This window comes from Panthera leo, chromosome D4 (assembly GCF_018350215.1).
Source record: "Panthera leo isolate Ple1 chromosome D4, P.leo_Ple1_pat1.1, whole genome shotgun sequence".
In the NCBI taxonomy this organism is placed as follows: Eukaryota; Metazoa; Chordata; class Mammalia; order Carnivora; family Felidae; genus Panthera; species Panthera leo.
Genome location: NC_056691.1, coordinates 70,352,810 through 70,379,054, shown reverse-complemented (window position 1 = coordinate 70,379,054; position 26,245 = coordinate 70,352,810). Strand labels below are relative to the sequence as shown.

The 26,245-nt window shown below is 43.5% G+C and overlaps 1 protein-coding gene and 1 non-coding gene across 9 annotated transcripts in view; both read right to left on the bottom strand.

The window, feature by feature from the left end:
- PALM2AKAP2 (PALM2 and AKAP2 fusion) overlaps positions 1-26,245 on the bottom strand; it is a 505,626-nt gene that overhangs the window by 234,150 nt on the left and 245,231 nt on the right. For all 8 annotated transcript variants that reach the window (XM_042914178.1, XM_042914177.1, XM_042914169.1 and 5 more), the window contains one exon: positions 15,447-15,577. In XM_042914178.1, the coding sequence (XP_042770112.1) occupies positions 15,447-15,577 (131 nt within the window). The remainder of the gene's footprint in view (positions 1-15,446; positions 15,578-26,245) is intronic.
- LOC122205692 lies at positions 9,254-9,359 on the bottom strand. Its single transcript, XR_006196200.1, has one exon. It is a non-coding gene; the product is annotated as a U6 spliceosomal RNA (small nuclear RNA).

Genomic DNA, 26,245 nt, shown 5'->3' with positions numbered 1-26,245 from the left:
GCTACCACTGTGGCTAGATTCTATTTTGAGCCTCTCAAATGTGCTAACTCATTTGATCCTCAAAATTCTCAAAGTATACGTATGAATATCTCCACTTTACAGATGAGGAAACTGAGATAAAAAATATTAAGTAACTAGTCTGAGGCCATCAAAGGTGGGGAAGTGAAGATTCAAATCCAGTGAGAACGTCTACTGTTGTCCCCACACCGCTCTGTCTCCTGTGGAGGATGCCAGGTTGACCTCAGTTCTCTGTGCTAAAAGGTTGAGTGGTGAATATTTAAACCTTGTGGAAAATCCACATTGCCTGTTATTGGCATGGGATTCACATCTAAGGAGTGGCAAGAAGAACTCGAGGCTAATTACTAAGTGAAGCAAAAGTTGGCTGGGGCAAATTCCAGTCAGGACATTTGAAAGCTGGTGTGATTACACCGTCTGAAGAAAAGCCTGAGGACATCTTAATCATGTTCTTTATCAGAGCTGCATCTGGCTGCACTAGATAAAGGACACGCTGAGAACCTATGTGCCACCATCCTTGACATATGAAAATGTCCCTTCTGACTCTCAACCAGTAGGGACTGTGCCTTGAGGAAGCCATACTTCCTCCCTATTAATACCATCACGGCCATGACAGTGCTCGCCAAAGGAAAAGCCACTCAGTTGTAGAATCTCCCTTCCCTTCCTGAAAAACAGGTGAAAAGTGCATCACTCAGAAATGGTGTAAATATAGTCCTACCTGAAGGCAGAGGGCTGAACAAGCCAATTGCCAAGGGTCTCCCCCAGATCCACATGATTTATTTAAGCCATGGAGAGTCTTACAGAATGGAGAGCCAAGTTTTACTTCTGCTTTCCCAGACAAATCATCTCTCTGGGCCTCTTTTTATAGCCTGACAAAAATTCTTAGATGTTCCCAAGGAGAGCAAATTTTATTGTTGCTCCTATTTGCAGATTCAGACGGAATATTAACTGATTTTCTCAAGAACACAAACTAAGACATCTGTGGGGCTAATATCAAAATGTCAGTGTCTTAGATTCCTGTTCTTTGCTTTAACAGAGAAGACCATGGCACCAGCAGATTACCCCGTATGGAAGACCTGTGTTGTGTTCATAAACCAGCTGCACCCAAGAAAACCCTATCATTCTGGGGTATTAATTTGGAACTTGTGATTCCTTGTTATGGAATGAAATTTGCTTTTGCATTAGCTACTGGAAAAGAACAGCAGTTTTGAAAGAGCACTGGGGACCTGGGTTTAGTTCCAGGAAGATCACTGACTGACTGGGTCATTCTGAGAGTCCTGTGGTCTGTCCTGGCCTCAGGTTCTTCACCTTTAAGCTGAAAAGTGTGAGGAGGGAGCTATTCTAAGGACTTTCCAAGTTCTTTTCTGAATCTAAAGATAAATGATACACAAAGATGGCAATGGCCATATTTAAACATGTAGGAAAAAAAAAATGTGATTTGGGCCACATCTTCATCCCTCTGCCATCTGGGTCCTAGTGGAGCTTTCTCAGACTCTCTGTGGTCAGGGACTAGGGTTTTACCTCCACCCACCACACACCGGTGCTAGCAGCTGGCTCACAACACATGCAACTCACCAAGGGAGTGTGACAACACCCAAACTGGTCTGTTTGGTGAGACAGGTCCACTCATCACCTTCCTGGTGGCCATGGCAATGTCAAATTGCTATGAAAGTGTCCAAACACCTTACCAGCAATTTCTGTCCTTATCTTCTCATAGACTGGTAATGAACAGTTGCCTGACCAGAAGCAGTCCATGGACTATACTTTGAACAGCATCGGGTTTAGCCATTTTTCTCTAACAAAGCAGGTCTCCTAAGGACCTGAGCAGGGCATCACTCAGATAACCTACATGATTTTTTTTTTAATAAGCAACTGGAAAGCACAAAGTACCTTTAAAAAAAATAATAATAACCTGCTGAGATAACTCCAGCCTCTCACCCTATTCAACCAGGTCTGCCCCACAACTGATCTGGATTCTTCTCAAATCCATCTATCACATTGTCTTACTTCTTCTGCCCTTGGTGTTGTTCTTTTTCATCCTCTGCTTTAGCTGACAGGTCCTGGGCAGGCTGAGCAGCCCTAAAATTCCTGCTGAGGGCCTCAGGGTGGTACACATGAGCTGATCACAGAGCAGGATGGAACCTGAGAGACCAGCAGCTGCCCTGGGGACAGAAGCCACTTCTCACGCTTGTCAGGGAGCAGCCATTCCACTTTCAGGGCTGTGCTCTCAGCCCCACTTCCCTCCACTGCGCTGGACCTGTCAGCAGCGAGGTCTGGTGTTTCCAAGTCACCACTGGACTCATATGTCTGAAACAATGTGCTAAGCTTAGGGGGGTGGCATCCCTCTCTGCTGTTTCTGAAAGTGGAGAGGGGATCAGGTAAAATCAAACAATTGGGATTATTAACATATTGCACACTGTCACATCATTATTTTATTTTTGTAATAAAAGCTAGAATCTATTGGGTACCAAGTCCTAGATCCTTCTAAGCACTCTGCATATATTAACTTAATTACCACCACTACCCAAGAAAGCTCATCTCATTATTATTAGCTCCTTTTCATAGAAGAGTAAATTGAAGTAGAGAGAAGCTAGAAGAACTTGCCTAAGATTTCACAGGAGGCAAGTGGAGCCTCTGGACTTGAACCCAGCAAGTGTAATGCTGATGCTCAAGTCCATAACCACATCTCTGTACCATCTCTAGATGGACATGTTGGCTTTGAATCTCATGACAATCCCATGGATGATCTAAGGCCGAGGCAGATCTATTAGGCTGGAAAATATTTATTAAGCAACTTACTAGGCAACAGGTAGTATTCTAGGCACTTGGGATACATACAGTGGATTTGGTGTGTTAAATGGTGGCCTCCAGAAAGATATGTCCACACCCTAAGCCCTGGAACCTGCAAATGTAACCTTATTTGAAAAGAAGGGTCACTATAGATGCAATGAATTTAAGGGTTTTGAGATGAGTTCACCTGAGATTATCTGGATGGACCATAAGTCCAATGACAAGTGTCCTTATAAGAAACAGAAGAGAAGAAAATACAGGGAGAAGAGAGGCCATATGAAGACAGAGGCAGGGACCAAAGGGACACAGATACAAGCCAAGGCATCCCTGGAGCCACCAGAAGCTGAAAGCGGCAAGGTAGGACCTCCTCTAGAGCTTTTGGAGGGAGCACAGCTCTGCAGACACCTTGATTTTGGACTTCTGGCCTTCAGAGCTGTGAGCAAATATATTTCTGGTATCCTAAGCCACTAGGTTTGTGATAATTTGTTACAGAAGCCTCAAAAAACTAATATTGGGGTAACCAATAAAGCCTCTGCTCTCACAGAATTTACATCCTAGCTAAGAATCAACAAAACGGAATGGGATGGGATGGGATGGGATGGAGTGGAACGGAATGAAAAAAGAGAAAAACACTGGTCTAACAGCCACATAACATTTCTCCTCAAACATCACCTTCTCCAGGGAGTCTTCCCTGCACTCCTTAATCTGAGTGTGCAGTACCCCTCCCCTTATATGCTCCTATAGACCCTTTTTGAACATCCATGATCAGACCTTTCCTACAATTTTGTAACTGATGATTCCCATGTGTAATTTTGGATTCCCCAGCTGCCTCTAAAAGCTTCACATCTCGTCTGGCTTTTCCTGCGATTATGTACAAATGGGGGAGACTGGGAATACCTGGATGACCGACAAGAAAGAGGTGTGTGGAGACCAAGAAGAGGGCAGGGCCACTGCACATACTTGTACAGCTTGCTTCTGCAAAAGGATGAGGGAGCAAAGCAGGTTGGAGTTCACCCAGTGGTGTTTCCAAGTGGTGGCCCACTGCCATGAAGAGATAAAAGTCTAATTCCCCTCTCTATGAGTGAGCTGGCTTTCATAGCTGAGGTGAAACCAGCAAAATACAGCACAGGTGATGCTATGACGCTTCCGAGTGGCCGGGACAGAAGAAGTCTTGCCGCTTCCAGCTGGGTCCCTTGTAATGCCTGCCCTCCGGACACTCTCCTTTGGGGAGCTCCCGGTCAGAACCCAGCTGCCTTGTGCTGAGAAGGCCAAGTCTGTGGACAGGCCACGTGGAGGGGCCTTGCACATTAGTCCCAGCCTTTGAGTCACTCCAGCTCAGGCCCTAGACATGCGAGTGAAGAAATCTCTAGGTGATGACAGAGCGCAGCCCCTTGAGTAACCAGCCATTTGCATCTTCCCAGCTGAGGCTCCACAGGAGCCTTCAACTATACTTCAATAAAGAGGAAAGAATCTGTGGGCACAATAAACCTGACTCATTCATGTTGCAAATGTAACCGCACATGTGCTCCAAGTGTGCTAAAAACAGTTTCTCGGGAAAGGGACAGGCACGAGGATGTAGGCAAATCCCTCCTAATAAACGGGTCCCAGCCTAACTCACCTATGACTGTGCACCTCTTCCCTCTCAGCCGGCCTGAAATTTCCACTGCTGACGTGTACACCTTGGGTAAGAGAATCGAAGAATCCCTGACGGGCAGAAGTTGATTTTAGGGTGGGAGAAAGAAGGGGATCATTTCCTCTAGCTTCCTGGCACGAGTGTGCTAGGGAACTGGGGTCCTAGAATGGCAATGGACCTGCCCACCTCGTCTCCCACTTGCTCAGTGGAGGTCTCGAGCTTGGAGGTGAGGGGAAGGAGCAACTGGAAAGGCCGGTGGAGGCAGGACTTGCAGTGACAAGTCTCAAGCAGCCTCAGGTCCCATTGAACTCTTCTCTGGGGCCTCAGAGAAGAAGGGGATACAAGGTGGGGCTGTGGCTAGGACACAGACCTGGCTCTAGGCCCCGACGATGGAGCGTCAAGCCAGCCTGCCTACACGTGTCTGCTCCCTGCCCAGGTCAGAGCCCTCCTGCATCCCCATGGCCACGGGACCACGGCCGCCAGACTCCACCGTCAGGACTCCATGTCGTAAGATTGTAGGCTGTCCTCGTTGAAAAGGATCTGAGAGACCATGCACTGCCTTCACAACGCACAATTAGGGAAAAGCAAGGAAGAAAATATCAACAGGACACCTGATATTTTAGTTTCATCAAGAATATAGAGAGGTCACAAGGGACCATATTGCTGGCTAGGGGGCGGAAAAATATGATTTTCAGAGGGGGAACTTTCTGTAGAGGATGGATCAGGGGAGACCAGAAAGTCTGGGACCAGCCATCAGAAAAGCTGGCTCTGCACAATTTCTTCAACTATAGCAATTGTTTTAAGGGGAATACAAGCATTCCCCAAACGTGGCTCTTACATGGTCTCAGTGCATGGACAAAATTCTCCTGCTATCTCCATTATTATGGACCCCTTGAACAGAATTTACCTGACCAGTAACGAGGCGATCATAATGGAGCCTACAAAACCCAAGTAAGGCAAGATGCCTGGGATCTCACAGTAGGCTCTTGAAGTAGGCTCTTCCACTATGGCCTCTACGAGACACGTGGGCAGTGTTGACATGCTGAGCACAACAGGGAAGTGTTTCCCCCCGACCTGTCCCAGCTTCCAGAGCTAACCACAAACCATAAGCATTCACACCTCAGAGTCTGTGAAGAGGGACTTTTCTATGTGGCCCCAGAGGGCAGGGACCAGAGAACCAATGGAAATTGCAAGGAACGTAACTTTCATCCCAAAGAAGGATCCTGTGTAATAGTGAGAGCTGTTCCAATGTGGACTTGGGTATTACCTTGCAAGGATGTGAGTTCCCTGTCACTTTTAGCCTTTGAGAGAGACTATGTACTGACTCCCACTCACTGGGTTCATTGCAAACTCAAGTATCAGACAGGGGTTGATCCAGATTCCCCTTCAATTATGTATACTCTAAGATTCTATGGTTTTATGAGCTGTCATAAAATCATTGCCTTTGCAAAATCAGTGCAGCATTGGACACACACGCACACAAAAAGGCAATCATTTCTTTTTAACTCAGAACTGACTTTCATGGTTCACTGCTTGAGAGAAGCCTTATCCTATAAGCAACTGAAACATCTGTCATTCTGCACTGAAAATCATTAATGCTATCTTCATAAATCTTTTTCCCCCAGTTTTACTGAGAGATAATTGACATATGTCGTTGTGTAAGTTTATGACATACAGCATGATGGTTTGATTTACATATATTGTGAAATGAATATCACAATAGGTTCAACTAACATCCATCATCTCATACAATCAAAAGAAAGGAGAAAAAAGGAAAACTATTTCTCCTTGTGATGAGAACTCTTAGGATCTCTTAACAAACTTCCCTATATATCCTACAGCAGAGGCAGCTGTACATTACATCTTGGGACTTATTTATCTTATAACTGCAAGTTGGTACCTTTGGACCACCTTCCTCCAATTTCCCCTTCCTTCCCACCCTCTGCCTCTGGTAAACACAACTCTAATCTCTTTTCCAATACGTTTTGGGCTTTTCTGTTTTGTCTGTTCTTTGTTTGTTTGAAGATTCCACACATAAATGACATTATACAATATTTGTCTTTCTCTGACTTATTTCTCTTAGCATAATGTCTTCAAAGTCTATCTGTGTTGTCACAAATGGTAGGATTTCTTCGTTTTTTATGGCTGAATAATATTCCATTGTGGACTAATCTTCCATATATGTATATCACATCGTCTTTATCCATTCATCCACGGATGGACTCTTAGGTTGTTTCCATGTTTTGGCTACTGTAAATAATGCTGCTATGAACATGAGGGTGCAGCTATCTTTTTGAGTTAGTGTTTTCATTTCCTTTGGATAGATTCCCAGAAGTGGAATCACTGGATCATAGGGTAGTTCTATTTTTAATTTTCTGAGTAACCTCCACACTATTTTCTGCAGTGGCTACACCCATTTGCATTCCCACCAACAATGCACGAGGGTTCCCTTTTCTCCACATCCATGCCAGCATGTATTACCTCTTGTCTTTTTTGCCACATAAATCTTTTCAGGGTTCTGTGTTCTGAAGCAACTTGATGGGGGGATAATCTTAGTATCAACACCTGTAATTTCAGCCTTTGGAGGGGTGGTTCTCGGCTGGGCCCAGAGGACACACTCAGCAATGTTTGGAGACGTTTTTGATTGTCAAATTGGGGGTGGGATGATGCTACTGGCATCTCCTGGGCAGAGGCCAGGGATTCTGCTAAAGATCCTGCAATACACAGGACAGCCTCCCCGACAAGAATAACTCTCCAGCCCAAACATCAGTAGTTCTGCTATTAAGAAACCCTGTTCCAGAAGGATGGAGGAGAAAACAACAACAAAAGCATCACTCTTAGTTACTGACAACCTACTGTAGTTGCCACTTCACAAGAGCATATGATCTGTACACATTACAACAACCCTTCAAGATGGGCATTGCTATCCCCAGGGTACCGGTGAGGAAACTCAAGTCCAGACAGCAGCACTGTGTCTAAGGTCAAACAACTTGCAAATGCAGAACTGGGGCTCAAATCCAGTCAGTCAGACTCTAAGGTCCAGGTTCCTCATCAGTGCGCTGGGAGCCTTTTATATAACAACATACTGTTTGCAGCAGAGACTCGGGCTGTATACAGTCAAGAAAGAGCACTCAAGAGCAAAGGGCTTCAGAAAGAGAAAAAGGAACCGAGCCTAAAGTGGAGCCTGTACTTCCAGACAGAACCTGAGGGGGGCAGGCTTCCGAGCCACGAGGCCCACTCACAATGGCACACTTGCTATTCTGCTTCCTGAGGAGACGCTGGTGGGGGCTGAGGAGGGAAGAGCCCCCCCCCCCCCCACTGCATCCTGAGGTGAACTTCAGTGTGATTTCACTGAATATCACGTCTCAAAATTTTGAACTTAAACTAAGCTTTTGTTCAGATGTTTGAGAAAGCGCGGTGGCATTAGAGCCAGTTGAAATACTTATTCACTTAGTTTTTTTAAAAGTAATCTCTACACCCAATGTGTGGCTTGAACTCATGGACCCAAGATCAAGAGTCACATGCTATACCTGCTGAGCCAGCCAGGCACCCCTTACTTCTTCACTTGGGTCACTTGGGGCCATTGGGGACAACAAGTTACTTTACCTCCTAAGCCTCAGTTCCCCCAACTGTATTATGGGCATCATTACCACTACTTCGTGGCAGTGTTATGAGGATAAAAACAAGAAAATTGATGAATTCAGTGGAAACCAAAATGCTAGGGACCCAGAAGAGAGTAAGAGACCAAGGAACAATAGATGATAAAGTGACCCCACTACATCACTGTGTGGTTTACAGTATCTATGATATTACTATGGTGAAACAAAGAGAATGGGAAGGAGACCAGGGCTGAGTGCCAGATGTGGCTGTGGGGCGGGGCCACAGGCTGGGATGCACAGATGTGGAATTGCCCATGTAAGGGCTCCAGGCTCTGCTGCTGGAGAGCAGTGCATCATGGAGTCAAAAATAGACAGAATGAAGAACAGATTGAATCCCAAGCAAGTGTCCTTTGTGATTCCAATGAACATTTCTGTGGTTGCCTTTTCTAGAACATTTATTTGTGGATGGCTGTCTTCTTGTTGGTTGCCAAAATCCCACCATACAACACACACATGCTTATGCCTAATGTCTCTAGTCTTCTGCGTTGAACCTCTTATGAATGGGGAAAATTAAGCAAATTCTGGTATCCATCAGAGACCAACAGAAGCACTCCAGGAATGTTAATTCAGAAGCAGAAATGGGCCAGTTCATAGGCGTCTTGAACTTTCTTTTTAAAAGTTGCAATGCCCCTGTCTAGGTTAGCAACCAGGACTTCAATAGTTTATTCAATCAATATTTGATGGGACATATTTTAGAACTGACAGCTGATAAGATGAATTAGTCATCTGTGATGAGTCACTGATTCACACATGGGGCTTTGTCTCCTGAGAAGTTAACCTCCTTCCCCAATTCTGGCCTGTCTCCTAAACCGCTTCCTTCTACAACAGCAGCATTTCTCTGCATAGGTATATTTCTTCAGAAAAGGGATCTCTAGCCAACTTCCCAAATTAAAGACTCTCAGAATACCAGAGCTAGAAGATCCCGAAAGACCCTTCACTGAAAAGATGAGGAAACTGAGACCAGAGAGAGTGTGAGTCTTGCCCAGATTCACACAGCAAGTTAACAGTAGAGCTAGCATTAATACCCTAGCTTTAGAAGAGCTCGTTCCATTTTCATTTACTAGTCCCTGAAGTCCCTCATCCTCACTGGGGTAACTCCAAGGTGGGGGGAACAAATTTCCCCGTATTTTTCACTCATCAAAGAAAGTTAAGAACACTTAACTTTCAAAGCGCCATGAATTTGCATACCATCCTCACGCAGGGGCTATGCTAACCTTCTCTGTATCGTTCCAACTTTAGTATATGTGCTGCTAAGAGAGCACTGGAACACTACATTTCAAACATGTGAATAAAACCTGATGAAATCAGAAAGAGCATCTTCAGTGGGAAGATCACAGGGCAAGTAACGGGACTTGTTGACTGGAGCAGATGTGAAGTAGGCAAGTGCTATATGGATCTAACTGTCAGAAGTCTCCAAGAGTATCAATGTGAGGCCCATGTGTGGCCCCAGGGACCCATCACATATAGTGACAGCAAAGAAAATGGTTTACAATGAGCCCAAGCCAAAAAACAATCCTTTGGGCTTTCTCAATATGGCACCCCAATAGGAAATAAAGCATAGAGACAGGAAACCATCAAAACCTTAGAGGAGAAAGCAGGAAAAGACCTCTCTGACCTCAGCCATAGCAATCTCTTACTCGGCACATCCCCAAAGGCAAGGGAATTAAAAGCAAAAGTGAATTACTGGGACCTTATGAAGATAAAAAGCTTCTGCACAGCAAAGGAAACAACCAACAAAACTAAAAGGCAACCAATGGAATGGGAAAAGATATTTGCAAATGACATATCGGACAAAGGGCTAGTATCCAAAATCTATAAAGAGCTCACCAAACTCCACACCCAAAAAACAAATAACCCAGTGAAGAAATGGGCAGAAAACATGAATAGACACTTCTCTAAAGAAGACATCCGGATGGCCAACAGGCACATGAAAAGATGTTCAACGTCGCTCCTCATCAGGGAAATACAAATCAAAACCACACTCAGATATCACCTCACGCCAGTCAGAGTGGCCAAAATGAACAAATCAGGAGACTATAGATGCTGGCAAGGATGTGGAGAAACGGGAACCCTCTTGCACTGTTGGTGGGAATGCAAATTGGTGCAGCCACTCTGGAAAGCAGTGTGGAGGTTCCTCAGAAAATTAAAAATAGACCTACCCTATGACCCAGCAATAGCACTGCTAGGAATTTATCCAAGGGATACAGGAGTACTGATGCATAGGGGCACTTGTACCCCAATGTTTATAACAGCACTCTCAACAATAGCCAAATTATGGAAAGAGCCTACATGTCCATCAACTGATGAATGGATAAAGAAATGGTGGTTTATATACACAATGGAGTACTACAGGGCAATGAGAAAGAACGAAATATGGCCTTTTGTAGCAACGTGGATGGAACTGGAGAGTGTGATGCTAAGTGAAATAAGCCATACAGAGAAAGACAGATACCACATGTTTTCACTCTTATGTGGATCCTGAGAAACGTAACAGAAACCCATGGGGGAGGGGAAGGAAAAAAAAAAAAAAAGAGGTTAGAGTGGGAGAGAGCCAAAGCATAAGAGACTGTTAAAAACTGAGAACAAACTGAGGGTTGATGGGGGGTGGGAGGGAGGGCAGGGTGGGTGATGGGTATTGAGGAGGGCACCTTTTGGGACGAGCACTGGGTGTTGTATGGAAACCAATTTGACAGTAAATTTCATATATTAAAAAAATAAATAAAATAAAAAAATAAAAATAAAATAAAATAAATAAAATAAAATATATTTACTTTAAAAAAAACAAAAAAAAGGAAATAAAGCATACAAAAGATGTGTCATTTGAAATAAAAAATTTAAAAAAAAAAAGAAATCTTTGTAAAGATTTGGCTGTCAACAATTCTGACCATATTTAGCCTATTTTACCTCTGGTTTCTAGCAAGTGAAGAAAACAAGCAATAGACTGAGCTGTCCTGACACTGGCCAGGGAGAAGTTGTACAAAAGAATGGCCGTCTGTTTATCCACTGTAGTGACCAGCTCTCTTCTTCCTTTCCCACTGCCTTCACGTAATCACTGTAGTGCTTTAGTGCTCTTAATTAATTCAATTTTATTTATGGTCTGTTCTTTTTTCCCTTTACAGCAACTTTTCTTTCCTTTTTTTTTTTTTTTTAATTTATTTTTGAGGGAGTGTAAGCAGGGGAGGGGCAGAGGGACGGGGATATAGGATCTGAAGTGGGCTCTGCACGGACAGCAGCAAGCCCCATGTGGGGCTTGAACTCACGAACTGTGAAATCAGGACCCGAGCTGAAGCCCGACGCTCAACCAACTGAGCCACCCAGGCGCCCCTACAGCAACCTTTCTTGAACTGTGATTTGCACAGATTATCTGGAGCCCTCTTTAAAAAACAGGGCTCCTCAGCTGGGTCACTGAATCCAAATTCCCTGGAATAAGGCCTGGGAATCTGTATTTTTTTAAAAAGCTTCCCAGGTGATTCTAATACCCAGGATTTAAGAGTCTAGTTCCTTCCTCCCTCCCTTCCTTCCTTCTTTCCTCCCACCATTTCTTCCTTCCTTCCTTCATCTCTCCCTCCCTCCTTATGGGCTGCCCTCAAAATCTAAGCACCACATATTACAGTCTTGGAAGACAGACAACACTCTTAGCTCCAAACAACCACCAATTTACAAATAACACTTTGGTGAAAAAACATGTCTGTAAACCTGGAGCTTGCTGTATGATCGATCACTGGCACTATAAAGAATTTTAGACTCAAATGGAAAGATGGTGATGTTCTTCTTGAAGATATCTAAGGAAAGAGACAGGTTTAAGTGCAAATTCTCATGCTTTATTTGAAGTCTTTATCAAATTCAGAATGGCCCATACATACAGAATTAAGACATGGCCTAAATCCTACACACACTGAAGTTCTGAATTAGGTTGCCATCACCTTTTCTTTTTGCAAACTAAATGACACAAATTTCCATTCATCTCTCTTTGTAGGCATTCTCCCTGCTCTTTGATTACTATTCTCTATTGTTCCTTCAGGTTCTTCAAACGACTCCTGGTTCACCAGCAGGGACTGAAATACCTTCAAGGCACAACTGTACTAACATACTTTGTCATTTGAAGACAGTTTGCATATCTCTTTAGGAGAATCTAACTTACTGTTCGGGAGTGACTTAGATAAGCAGACCCAGATCTAAAGACCTAAAGAGTGATAATCTGTCTCAAACAGAGAAAGTTTCTTTCACAATCCCTCTATTTAGTGGTTCTGCTACATTTGATCTGTAGCCAATTTCCAGGATTTCTATTCTATAAAGATCAGATTCTAAATTTGATCTCGAAGCCACTCCTATTTTCTCTCATTCTCTTCTCCCTGTCCCTGTGAATTCTCAAGTTGTTTTAGCTCATATTGTTCCTCATGGATTCACCTTTCTGGACTTTCTCTAATGCCTGCAGTTTTCAATTGAACAATCACACTGCTGTTAGAGTGAACTATTAGCCCCCCGTTTTCACCCTCCCCTATATCTGTGCCCTTTGCCACACAACTCTGAAGTTCCTCCCACTGAAGGTTGACCATCTCCTCCCCTGGGTTTTGGGGTGGCCATGACTTGCTTTGGCTAATGGCTTATGGGCAGTTCTGTTTCTGCTCCGCCCTCTTGCTCCTCTGCCATTGCCATAAAAGGAAGCAGTCATGGTTAGCTCATTAGTGCAGGGGGGACAAGCGTAGACTCGTCCAACCTATGTCTTGGAGTCACTTGGCTGAGCTCAGCCAAAACAAGCAGAGCCAGGATACCCCGTCCGCTTAGACTGTAAGAGCTGCAGGATGCTTGTGCTTCCAATGAGCCTTCGGGGCTGTTCAAATGGCTAGGACTGTGAGAGACAACTAAGCCATGCCTGACTAAGGAAAGTGGCTTAAGGGGCTGAGGGTCCTTTAAGGGAAGAGGCAGGACGGCTCCCTTCTTCCCTTGAGAGGAGAACTTAAAGACGCTAACCATTCCAGTAGAGAAGTTGCAAGGCATATGAGGGGAAGCAGAAACTGACTTCCAGGGTAGGAAGACACTCTTTCCTCCGGGGGCCCTGAGGAGGAAATGATGCCCATCGGCTGGCCTGCTCCTACAGAAAAGCAGCTCCAGGGAATGCAGCTCACTCCCCAGCAAATGCAATGCCCAGCAGAGCCATGAAAGCGGCAGAAGGAAATAACCTGCCAAATCAAGGCCGAAGCACCCCACCTCCATCCTTTTAGGCTTCTATGATTTCTTTCCTTCCGGATTGGGTATCTATCTCCTCAAGGAGCTCCAAGAGACGGCCTGCATACATTGAGTGAGCTCTTTATTCTAGTGACTCAAAAGATAAAAAAAGAGATTTTCCTTATTTTTCTGAATACGGTGATGCCCACCTAAACAATATACTAGCCCCTAACTCTAACACTTCACTCCGATGGTCGATTTAGCCAAAACTCAGTCTCGATTTGAGACTCTCCCTCCACCTGGTGGCTCATCCCACAGGTAAGAGTTACCACTTATGAGGCCAAAACAGTGATCTAATACATATGCAAGCCAAAGAGAAACTGCCAATTTGGTGGGAGGACCACATTTTCTAATGCCATTTAAGAAAAATAGAAAAGGTCATATCACTAATTTTGTCCTATTTTCCAAATCCTTTTCACCTTCCATCTGTAACACCTACAAGATGAAGTGACCCTGTCAGACTCTGAGAAAAGATACACGGCTTCTGAAAAAAATGATTTTAAGCAAAATTTTCCGCCCATCGGTGTGTATACTGTCTCCCTTCATATCCGAGGTAGTGAACAGACTGTGTCCAAGCCACTTGGCTCCTAGGATTTTGCCAAGTTAGACTGGAGACTAATCTCCCAGGCTTTCTCTGCCCAATATGTGGGGTACCCGGTCCCAAACCTTCATTCACCGAATAGCTGTGGAGTGTCTGCTTTGCGCCAGACCTATCTGTTGTGGTGACGTAAAACCAGTAAGAAAGGGGCAGGAAAATGATGGAACTTATAACCAGAGCGACGGCGAAGAGATGCTCCTGCATTGTATCCACTGTCCCTCTGGCTGACAGCACTGTACTCTCCACTTTGAGACTTCCTACACCATTTCTCCGAGTGGCCTTTTCCTCCCCAACCTATTATATTGTCAATAGTTTCAATAATCCTTGGCTTCCTCATGTTGTGTAAGACACAGCCAGCTGAGCCACTTCTGAGGAGAGAAACCCCCGAGGCTTGGGATTCTGAGTGACTCCATCCTGGCCCTCCCCTGTCCACCTTCCGGGCTTCCAACAAGAAGACCTTTCGTACATTCTGGAGGTACTTGTCCTCACAAACTTGATGCCACATTTTCAGGACTAAAATTTTCTTCTTCTAACGACATATATCGATCTATCTAACTAAAATGGCTGGTAATAGTTTAGCCTTTACTCTGTGTATTATAAAAAAAACTGTTTGTGTATATACACATATTCACCCACCCACATATGTGTGTCTATGTATATGCACACACGCACATCACATACAGCTTCTTCTTAGCTAGTTTCCCCACAAGCAAAATTTAGTTAAGCTGCTCTCAGACCTCTTTGAGGGACATTAGGGTCCAAGCAAAGTACGGACCTAGGCCTTCAGGGCTTACGGCCGGTCTGTTTTCCCCGGCGACATTACTGGAGTCCCCAGGTACTCTCACAGACCTCATTCACTCCTCGGTATAAAGGCCGGTAGCCAGGTAGCTCTGACCCTTTGTGTTCTAAAAGAGCTTGCACCTCAGGAGAAACAGAGGAAGCTCTTGAAGTTGATATTTGAGCCAGGGTTTGGTGGGATGGGATGGGGGGGAGATTTGGTTCCAAGGCATCTCTGATCACCACCTTCCACCCCCGTCTCATATCTCTGGCTAGGTGTCCTGGGACCTGGTGTGACTACAGTTTTCAAGTGCAAACCTATGTTCTTGGTCCAACCACTGGCCACAGGAGGGTCACTTATCTCCCAGATGGAAATGTTCAGAACCTGGTTGACAACCATAAAGGAACCCAACTCACCCTCTGAGCAGAGCAAGCAGGCAACACAAAGTGCAATTTTAGAGCACAGGGGTGCCCTCATTCAGCTCTTCTATACTCTGTCCTTTCCATTCCAAAACCCCCTGCTATAGTTTCCCCACGCAATAATTAGTACCCAGAGTAATAACTCAGGGTTATCTGGAAAAGTTTAAAGGATACAAATGTATTCTGTTTAGGAATAGAATTCCAAAGCTCTGGGAAAGGGGGCTGGCACTGAGAAAGGCCCCCTAGAGGAGGGTAGTGGTTACTGCACTGTAACACCACAGTGCAGGGAGCGGGGGTGGAGAGGTGCCCTGGGCTGGGAACCACCTACCTCTGAATGTTATCTTCCAGTTGTTTGACTCTGAATTCATCCTCTTCAGACTGCCGCCTCCTGGCTTCCTCCTCTTCCGCAGTTCCAGCGGGGATACCCTGAAGCAGCCATTTTTCCCGAAGCACTTTGGACTGTGGGAATGAGGGAAGAGAACAGACTAGATGGTACCTTTCAGTCCACAGCCTTCTCAGTGTGGGCGGTGCCTCGGTTTTAGCTCCGCCCCTCATCTGTGTTCACCTGAATTGCTGCCTTTGCCTCCTCACTAATTTGGCTCCCTACTTCCCTCCCCTGGGGCCCAACCCCTAGAGAGCCACCAGAGGGATTTATTTCTACATTTTCTACTATAAAAAGTTTTTGAAAACATGTTTTTCTAACAGAGGAAACTGAATAATGAATGCCACTGTACCTCATCTAGCTTTACAATGAGACAGTTTGCCGTATTTTCCCATATTTATCACCAAAGCGTTTTAAAGGAAATAACAAACATCATGACATTTCACCCATAAGTATTTCAGTATTAATCTCTAAAACATAAGGACATTTTTCTGTGCAACTACAATTCCATTATATAATTTCTTAAGATCACCCAATATCAAGTCCATCTTAGGGTGTTTTTTCAAAAAGGTTAATTTATGTTATGGCTCTTCTTAGAAACTCTTTAATGGGGGCTCTTGGGTGGCTCTGTCGGTTGAGCGTCTAACTCTTGATTTCTGCTCAGGTCATGATCCCACTTTGCACTGACAGCTGGGAGCCTGCTTGGGATTCTCTCTCTCCCTCTCTTTTTCTCTATCCCTCTCCCCTCCCCCTCCCCCAAATGAATAAACACTTAAAAAAGAAATAAGCTTTTTAATGATTCCCAACCATACCCAGCAGTGGTCTCCAAATGGTATTAAAATAATGCACCCCACTTGTACCAGTGTACTAATATATTGTGGAGTGAAAGAAAAAGGCTTTGAGTCTCAGGTCAACAGTTCAGGAGGGAGCGATTACTGCTTTGAGAAGAGAAATGAAACAGCTCAAAAGAAAGGCATGAGGAAACTCCCTGAAACGAAGAGCAAGGCAAGGAAGGTGTGGAGAAGATTTTTGATTTGGGTTTCTATTACATGGTCCCTCGAAGGCAGATGGTGGCTATTGGATGTGTGCAGAGGCTGAACCCCGGGCATCATGGCCAAGCATCCCCTGGGCAGGTCAGCAGTCCTGGGAATGGAGGCCTGAAAGGGTGCACCCCCAAGTCTGCCAGAAGCAGGGCATGTGACCAGTTTTTCCCGGGTCCTATAATGGCTTTGAAGCCACTCAACATAGATTATGCATAGAATAAGCACTGGGTTCCTTGGCTTCAGGCATCACTTCCATCAGAATCTGGTTTGACCTCGTCAGGCAGGCTGAGCAAGGTAAAACAAAGGGAACCCTTTTGATGGCTAAGAGCCAGGCTATGCAGAGCTTGGAGCCAATTAAATAGGATTTACAGAAATGAAAGACTGGAATATTTCTAATATTGTGGACACAGAATTCATACTTCAGTTTCCTTTCTACAGCTCTTAGCAAAAGACAGACAATTCCGGAGGCTCTCATTTTTCTTGAGATTAAGCAATAAAAGTCACTTATTATAAAGCTATAAAATGAGTTACTAAAAATTGCCAACATTTAGTAATAGTAAGTTAGAATTCAGTAACGGTTCTGGTTCACCATTCTATCGAGAAATCCAGCAGCCACACAGGGCTGTGAAGACCCTGCTGGATGTATAGGAGCAAGTTTCAATGTTTAGAATTCCAACACTTCTGAAGGGAATTTTTTTTAGCAACACATCAGTATGGTGTCCAAGCAGCCATGGTGTTCACTGAATGATTCTTCCTTTTTATTTATAAATCTTTGTTGGTGGAGGCCTGTTTGATTACTCTTACAGTGCATAAAGAAGCATATTTATAGCACTTGACCTATTGCTTTCCATTCATTGAAGGCATGGGTCTGTTCATATGCAAGTGATTCATGATTATATGCTAAATGATTGTAGACAGGAACCACCCTCATCCCAACAGACTTAAACAGCTAAACATCATTGGTAACCTGGTGCCTGCAAATTTATTTACAACTACCACCAAGGACAGTGTTAAAAAAGTACTTTAAAAATTTATAGAGCATTGTTTAATAATATAAAATCATGTGTAAAAGTTCACAGTACCAGGGTGCTGGGTGGCTCAGTCGATTAAGCGTCAGACTCTTGACTTCAGCTCAGGTCATGATCTCACAGTTTATGAGATGGAGCCCTGTGTTGGGCTCTGCTCTCACAGCATGGAGCCTGCTTAAGATTCTCCCTCTCCCTCTCTCTCTCCCCCTCTCTTCCCCCACCCAACTCGTGCACTCACTAGCTCTCTCTCTCTCTCTCTCTCAAAATAAATAAACATTAAAAAACTCACAGTATCATTTGTTGACATTGGTTGCTCTTTCTTCTGGGCTGAATTATGGTCCCCTTTCCCCACCAATTCCTATGTTGAAGTCCTAACCCCTATGACCTCATAACATAACCATGTTTGGAAATAGGGTCTTTTAGGTTAAATGAGGTTATTGGGATGGGTTCTAATCCCATATGACTGGCGTCTTTATAAAAAGAGGACATGCACAGAAGGAAGACCATGTAAAGACACCTGAGGAAGATAGCCATCTACAAGCCAAGCAGAGAGCACGTGAAGAAGCAAGCCCTACTGACACGTTGATCTTGGTTGGATTTGCAGCTTCCGGAATTGTGAGAAAATAATTTCTGTGGCTTAAGCCACCCAGTCTGTGGTGTTTGTCACAGCAGCCCTAGCAACTACTACATTCTCTGAAGCTTTATCACAGAGATGCTTCTTCCACTGGAAAGTGGGGATGAGTGGGTTAAACTGGTTTCTCTTCCTAAGTGGGTTATAGGAAAAGAGCCAGTCTGCCACTTACTAGCTGTGTGACCTTAGATAGTCTCCTCACCCTCATCGAACCTGTTTCCTCACCTGTAAGATGGATGTGATGACAGAGCCCATCTCAGGCTTGTTATGGGGGTTAAATGCATTCATATGCTAAAAGTGCTGAACCCACATGTAGTACTAGAGAAATGTTTATTATTGCTGTTCATCCTGTTCCCCTGGCCTCTTCTCCCCTCGTCTGAAAAAGAGCAGGTAAAATGCTACCTGAGGAACCTTCCTCCACTACTGCTGGTAGGATGCATGGCTCTCTTCTCTGCCTCCTCTAGCAGAGAGCATACTCTTGTGCACTTTGATACTGTTCTCAAATTCTTTCTTTTTATATCTTTCCTCCTATGGACTCCCAGCTCCTCAAAGGCTGGGACAATTCTTCATTCTCTTCTGCATCTCATTGCTGCCCCTAGCCTAGCTCCAGGGAATGAATGAGTAAATGGGTGAGGTGGAAAAATCTTGATTTTTCTATCACGCTAATTCCTTGGGAGGGGGCTATCACACTTTCACTGGGCTCCCTCAGCTGAAAATGTTTGACACTCACCTAGTTCAACTTATAGAGGGTAAAATCCCTATTAGGATTTTGGGAGAGAGATCTACTGGCAACCTTGGTCTTAGAGTGTGGACCCTTCTGGAAAGGCAACCATGGACAGACCCAGCTTTCTCTACCCTAACAGGGATGTTACACAGCTAGGGCTTCTTGGAACATGACACTGGCTGCTCCTGGGAATGTTCTCTGTGCTCTTCTGCACACTGTGCCTCCTGCCACCAAGAAAGTGTCTAACTCCTCATTTCTGGCTGATTTAGCCTTAGCCATCTGTCAGCACCTCTGGAAAGAGCAGCCTGGTGACCATGAACACCGAAAGCATATATGCCCTCGGATCTGTCTCTTCTTTGGATAAGCCAATGAGGTCACCAAAACATCCCCAACAGCTGGAGCCAAGAAGAGAGACAATAACAACAGGACAGTGGGTCTCGGAGAAGTCTGTTTCACAAAAGTGTTTTGATGTTTTAGAAACAAACAAACAAACAAACAAAAAAGCAGAGTTGATTTTTTTCACTTGGACCCAAAGTGGTAATGCTGGGAAACCACCAATTCAAATACATTTACCACCAAAGATTCCCTTAACCTACACCAGATCCCCTCCTGTTGTCTCTGAGGGTCGGCTGTGTTATAGCCTTGGGACACAATGTACTTGTCCATTCTGATCACACATGCCCATTGGAAGCACTGGTTTCCCTGTAGTGTTCTGGCCTTTACTGGCTGCCTGAGTGTTTCAGAATTAAGTGACAGAGTACAGCAGAGGTGAAAACTAAAAATAAAAACTTTTCTTTCTTATGTTCAAAGAGCATATACCAAAAACAGATACCATAGTTTACAGGTGGTAAGAACGGTCAACACTTCACATTTGTCAAGCGGATGCAACGATGAAAAGTCAAGACAAGGAAAGGGCAGGCAGAGAGCTGGCAGTGGGCAAACAGAGTCTTGACAGGGGCTCCTTGGAGGGAAGGATGGAGGAGACGCTGAGGTTCATCTGGCTCTTCCTCCACACATCTGTCCAGCTTCAGAAAACAAAAGGAGAACAGAGCCTCGCATGCTGCAGTATGCGTAGGGCTCACCAGGAGAGCTTGCACAGAACCCCACTCCCGGCGATGTTGATTCTCAAAGTTCAAGATAGGGTCTGGGAATTTGAATTTTAACAGGCTCCCACGTGATGCTGTCATTGACGCTGCTGGTCCAAGGACCTTGGTTTGAGTCACCCTTCATGAGAACCTGTGACTATCCAGATGTCTGGAGAATGCGTAAGCTTCGCCACTGGCTAGCCAAACACTGATCTGAAGAGGAGCTCTTCATCCTCCCACAGGCTGTCTCTCCTCCTGCATCCCCATCTCAGGAGCAGTGGTGTCCTCATCCATTCCCTACATGCCAGGCACTCTGCCGGCTCCTGAAGACACTGCCTGGAAGACAGGCAGGTCCCCAACATCGCTGAGCCTTTGTCCCAATAAACAAGGGTGCAAGACCATTTCAGACTGTGATACCAGCATCGCAGGAAGTAGGTAGGACAATGTGAGAAACAGGGACTGATAGAGGAAACAGGTGGGAGAAGTCTCTGTGAGTACTTGAACATTTGAGCTGAGATCTGAGATCCAAGGAAGGGCATTTCAGGTGGAGAGACTGACAAATGTAACAGCCCAGATATGGGACAGAGTTTAGCATGTTTGTGGACCAGAAAGATCGCCCAAGTGGCTGGACCATAGTGAGTAGGGGGTGGGGAAGGGAAGGTAGAACAAGCTGAAGAGGAAGAGGAAGGAAGGGGCCAGATTAGGTAGAGAACTGCAGATTTGCTAAGGAATTTGGCATTTGTCCTAAGTACTGTAGGAAGAAAACAGATTCAGAGGGACAGGATTACAAAGTATAACTGATTGGATTCTATTACATCATCAGGTAACAGAGCATGTTAGCTTCAAACAGAGGAGCAGCAGAAGCTACGGAAGGCATGAGGTGTATCTCAGAGGTACAGTCAACATGACTTGCCGACAGATTGGACATGGGGGTTGAGGGAAAGGGTGGGATTAAAGGTGACATAGATATTTGGTTTGAGCAAAAGGGTGGATGGTGGTATCATCATCCGGGGATTTGGAGAGATTAGAGGAAGAACAAGTGCGAGAGGAGCAGAAAACCAAAACTTCCATTTAGGGCATATGATGCTTGAGAAGCTTAAAATGGAAGCAACACCCATCTAAGTGGACATGTCAGGAAAACAGCTGAATACAAGAGCCTGGAGTTGAGGGGCCATCGGGACTGGAGACATCAATTTGGGAGTCATTGGTACATATGTGATATTTGAAGCAATGGTACTGAGTGATGATGATGATGATGATGATGATAATCCTTATAGAACTCTTGCTGTTTTAAATACTTCACCTATAAATTCATTAAACTCCCACAAAAACCCCATGAGGTAGGTGCTAACATTAAGTAACTAACTCCTGGGCACACATTTAGTAAGACACGGCTCTGAGACTTGAAGCCAAATGGTGCACTCTGTCTAAGATGCCCAAGAACTCTCTTTTTCTCACATAGGATTTACAAAACCTTCAGGCACCACTGACCTCCCCCTTACTCAGACGATCCCTCTCCAGGGTCTCTGACAGTGGGCTCCTCTCCCACTCACCCCTGACTTCCCACAATTAGGTGCTGTATCCTCTATTCATCCACAGTGGCTGATGCACAAGGCTATAGTTGAGGATGATAAATACTTGTTGAGTGAATGAATTATTAAAAAACCATGCACAAGCACTGTATTTTAGCAAATATAAAATCTTAGACTATTAAGGCTAAAGAAGACCTTAGAGATCATTTAATCAAACCTTTTCCCCCAGCTTTACTGAGGTACAATTGACAAATGAAGTTGGAAATATTTAAAGGATACAACATGATTAATCAAACTTTTTAAATCTACAGATAAGATACCTGAGATGACACAATTTTTCAAGGTGATACAGGAAAGCACTGAGGAATGTCTGGGTGATCACTGGGTGGTGGTGGGGGGGCCAGATGGGCAGTGGGAGATGAATTGAGACTAATCAGTCTCCAATTTTTTTCCTAACTGTAAATTTTTTAAGTGTTTGTGTGTTTATTTATTTATTTATTTTTAATTATTTAAAAAAAATTTTTTTTTATTTTTGAGAGAGAGAGCACGAGCAGGGGAGGAGCATAGAGAGGGAGACCCAGAATCAGAAGCAGGCTCCAGGCTCTGAGCTGTCAGCACAGAGCCCAACATGGGGCTCGAACCCATGGACCACAAGATCATTACCTGAGCTGAAGTCAGTGACTTAAGTGACTAAGCCACCCAGGCGCCCCATTTTTTTAAATACTTATTTATTTATTTTTAATTTTTTTAATGCTTATTTATTTTTTTGAGAGAGAAAGAGAGAGAGAGATTGAGACAAAGCACGAACAGAGGAAGGGCAGAGAGAGAGGGAGATATAGAATCTGAAGCATGCTCCAGGCACTGAGCTGTCAGCACGGAGCCCAACACAGGGCTCGACCCACAAACCGTGAGATCATGACCTGAGCTGAAGTCAGACACTTAACCGACTGAGCCACCCAGGTGGCCCTCTAACTGTAATTTTTATAAAGTCATATCTACCCATATTTTTACTTTATAATTCTGGCTTATAATTAGATAAGGCTTCCTCATTCTAGGGCTTTGAAAATATTTACCTGTGATTTCTTTTTACACTTTTGTGAGTTTACTTTTTATTCCACATCTCACATTCACCTGTCATCTGGGTCACACTGACACTGGCTGTGTTGGCAGATGCTGTTGGGAATCTGGTGAAATCCCACCTAATAGAAAATGGCTTAAACACAACGTGGGGTGACAGCTGTGTTGTGTTGTGTTTTTGATCATCTGTGTCCCCTCTCTGTTCTCCTTCTCCTTCCCCGGGACACTTCCCTTCTTCCCCATTGACTCCTGGGAAGATCTTGGTTTGGTATTGAGCTTTTGTTACATGATTCAGTCCACACAGAAGCCAACCCAAGACTTCCTAGAGGAAACCCAGTTCTAACTTGTACTCAATCTGTTCGTAGGGCCAGTGGAGATGGGGACATGCTGGGAAAAAGGATGCGATGTAGAGTTCCTTTACACTGTGTGCCCTGCCTGCCTAGTCAAGATTTTAAAATTTAAACTGGCCTGTCATACACACTAATAACCAAGAAAAGTCTAAAATTAGTGCTAAAGGTTCACAATAGCGAGAGACACTATAACATCTTTGCAGCAAGGCTCCTGGTACCTTCAGGCTATGCAGCAAATGACCTTGGTGGGTTTACAATAAATATCTCGCAGGGTCACAATTTAGTCTTTGATTTTTTTTCATTCAATCTTCTTGAAAGAAAAGGCTGTAGTTTTTAAAATATAATGACAATTTTCATAGCTTGGATTAGAAAAAAAAAAAAACCTCTAGTCAGGGTTCCCTGCTCATAAATAAATAATTCAAAGGCAGCTTATATATTGAAGATATGATATTAGCAATTTGATTCTGACAGTGCTGACTCTGTCATACAAACCTTTATAAATGTGACAGTTCCAAAGGGATTCATGTGGCAATACATACTGTGTGCCTGCTCTTGCTGGGGCCTTGGACTGACCAATAAAATAGACAAATCTCTGGTAATTCGACCAAGAGACAAAAGGGAATATTAAATTTAGTCTGTCTGGTATAATATAATAGTTGATTTATTTTTTAAACTCACATTATCGCAAGTCACACAATAAAAACAATAAAAATAAATAATTGTTTCCATGGAATAAAAAGCCAAGACAATTCTTCAAAGGAAGAATAATGATGGCTCTTGCCTTATGACATATTATTAATACATATTATATATTAAAAAGCTAGGGGGATTAAATGAGGATGGAATCAGCACAGGGGTGGCAGATTCATGGAATTAAAAGAATCTGCAAATGGTAGACTTGAACATAAGAGAGAAATATGTCTATGATAAAGAAGACATTTAAGTCAGTGAGAAAAAGGATGAATTAATCAATAAATCATGTTGAGGCTCACCATCAGTAAAAAGTAAAGTTATTCCTATCTTATTTCCTATGGAAAAAAATTCTAGATGGGTTAAAACTATTGGAAGGATAAGAAACATCACAGGTAAGTGTTTGAGATGGAGATGTTCTTTGCAAGGACAATATAAAAGTCAGATATGACAAAGCAAAAGAATTTAAGATGTGATTTCATAAAAATGACAAAGTTTTTATGAGAATTTAAAACAGCCCATCTACCAAAATCAAAAAAGAGGTCAAGGTTAACGTATTTTGGACCTGAATGTTAATACCATTTTATTTTACTCACAAGCTCATGAGGCCTGTTATCAAGGGTCACATACCTTACTCTACAAAAATATATCGGAGAAAAAGCATAGAAGGATATACCTCTGTGTGAGTTACATCTGGTTGACAAGTACATAGTTGTTATGTTTTTTTCTTTATATTTTCCTGTGCTTTAAAATTTTGCCTTTGCAATGATTGTCCATTCCTTTCTCTTTTATAAGAGAATCAGCAAAAATAATTCAGCTACTAAAATTGCTTACTGGTACCATATGTGAGCACTTCTTGGAAATTCTTACATCACAAATATTAGATACCAAATATAGCTAAGATCCTCTAAAAAGAAATCTGAGTTTCCTTTGGTGAGGACTTCAAAGGACCTGGAGGTTTTTTAATCACTCAGGTGTAGCGGATATTTCAACATTCCACACTTTGGTCTTTCATTGCATTGTAGAATTTATTTATTGTCCATATATAAAGTAACAATATGCCATTTTGTGGCATTACTCACTGCATAGCCCTAAATATTGCAATTACCAAGAATATTAGCCAAATAAGCATCAAAACTATTGTCTTGCATTCTATTTATTTGCCTTGACAAGAGACCGATAAATCTATCTAAATAATTCATACCTCATTGCATGAGAATAAGTATCCAAAGACTATTTGATAATGAGAATTATGTCTTCATAAATATGAAATCTGATTCCAATGCTTTTCCATTTAACTTTGTACCAAGCACATACATTATTTTCCTTAGGGAGGATCTTAGATTTTATAAATTAGTGAAATAATTAATTATTGACACATTTCTTGATATTTTGTACTTCAAGGAACTACTAATAACCAATAATGTCTCCATATGCTCTCAATTTTCTGGAGTCCATGAAAATATATTTGTAATAAAGAGACGATAATTGGCATCTCTCTAGACAAATTATTCAAAATGGAACATTTCACTTGAAGGAAACAGTGTCCTAGAGAAGGCTTGGTTTTGGAGAAACACATACCCTAGGGTTCAACTGGGGTTCCCTCACTTATAGTCTCTATGTTCTTGGGCAAATTACTTGACCTCACAAGTTTGTTTCCTCCCCTGTAAGACAGGGAAAGTAACACTTTGTGGCCATTATTGAGGGGATGTATGTAAAGTACCAGTACTAGTCTGAAGTACTAGGGACTCAGAAAAATCATGACTATTATCAAGGATAGGCAAAGGTATGACAAGGCTGCCGTGCCGCCAGGAGAGAGCTGGCCGGGTCTCTACCAAGAGGCTCACAGAGGAGCTATAACCCCAATGAACCTACTACCATCAAGGGGTGAGGCTGCCAAGCTCAAAACTGAATGATCACAGGGAAGATGACTCACACTATCAGGTTCCGTCAACAGCTAAATGATTTAAAGTAGAACATATTCCTTTCTGGTGCCTGCAGTGATCATATCTCTCAGTCAGGCACCACCAAAATAACTCAGTTATTTTGGGATGATGGGCTCAGAGCAAAGAGAGGCAGAGTCATGAGGGAAGTTTCACCTGAGCCAAGGTGAGGCTTGATGATTCTTCTGGCCTTACTGCAGACCCCGCCTCACCAGATACTTGGTACCTGCCAGAGCTGGAGTCTTTCTTAAACCACCTTTGGGACCCGTGAGTCTTTTTTTTTCCCATTGTTCAAGGCTAGTTATCCACCCCCACTGTTTACATGGCCTTTCCCCAGGGAGAAAATGACAATGCATTGGTCTCCACTTACTAAATTGCCATCACTTTCAGTCATTTCTCCCCAGGTTACAGGAAGATCACCTAGGTAAAAGTGCTGGGTGTTCCCTTAGATAGCCAATTTCATCAACTATGTGAGAACTTTACCAACATGACTGTAACGAAATATCTGATCCCCTTGTTTCCAAGTCTCTGAAGGAATCTCACTGATTCTACATGCAATACTAAGTCCTTTTTACTGTTACTTCTGTTGTTGGATAGATGAAAGGATGGAAGGATGAAAAGATGGATGGATGGATGGATGGA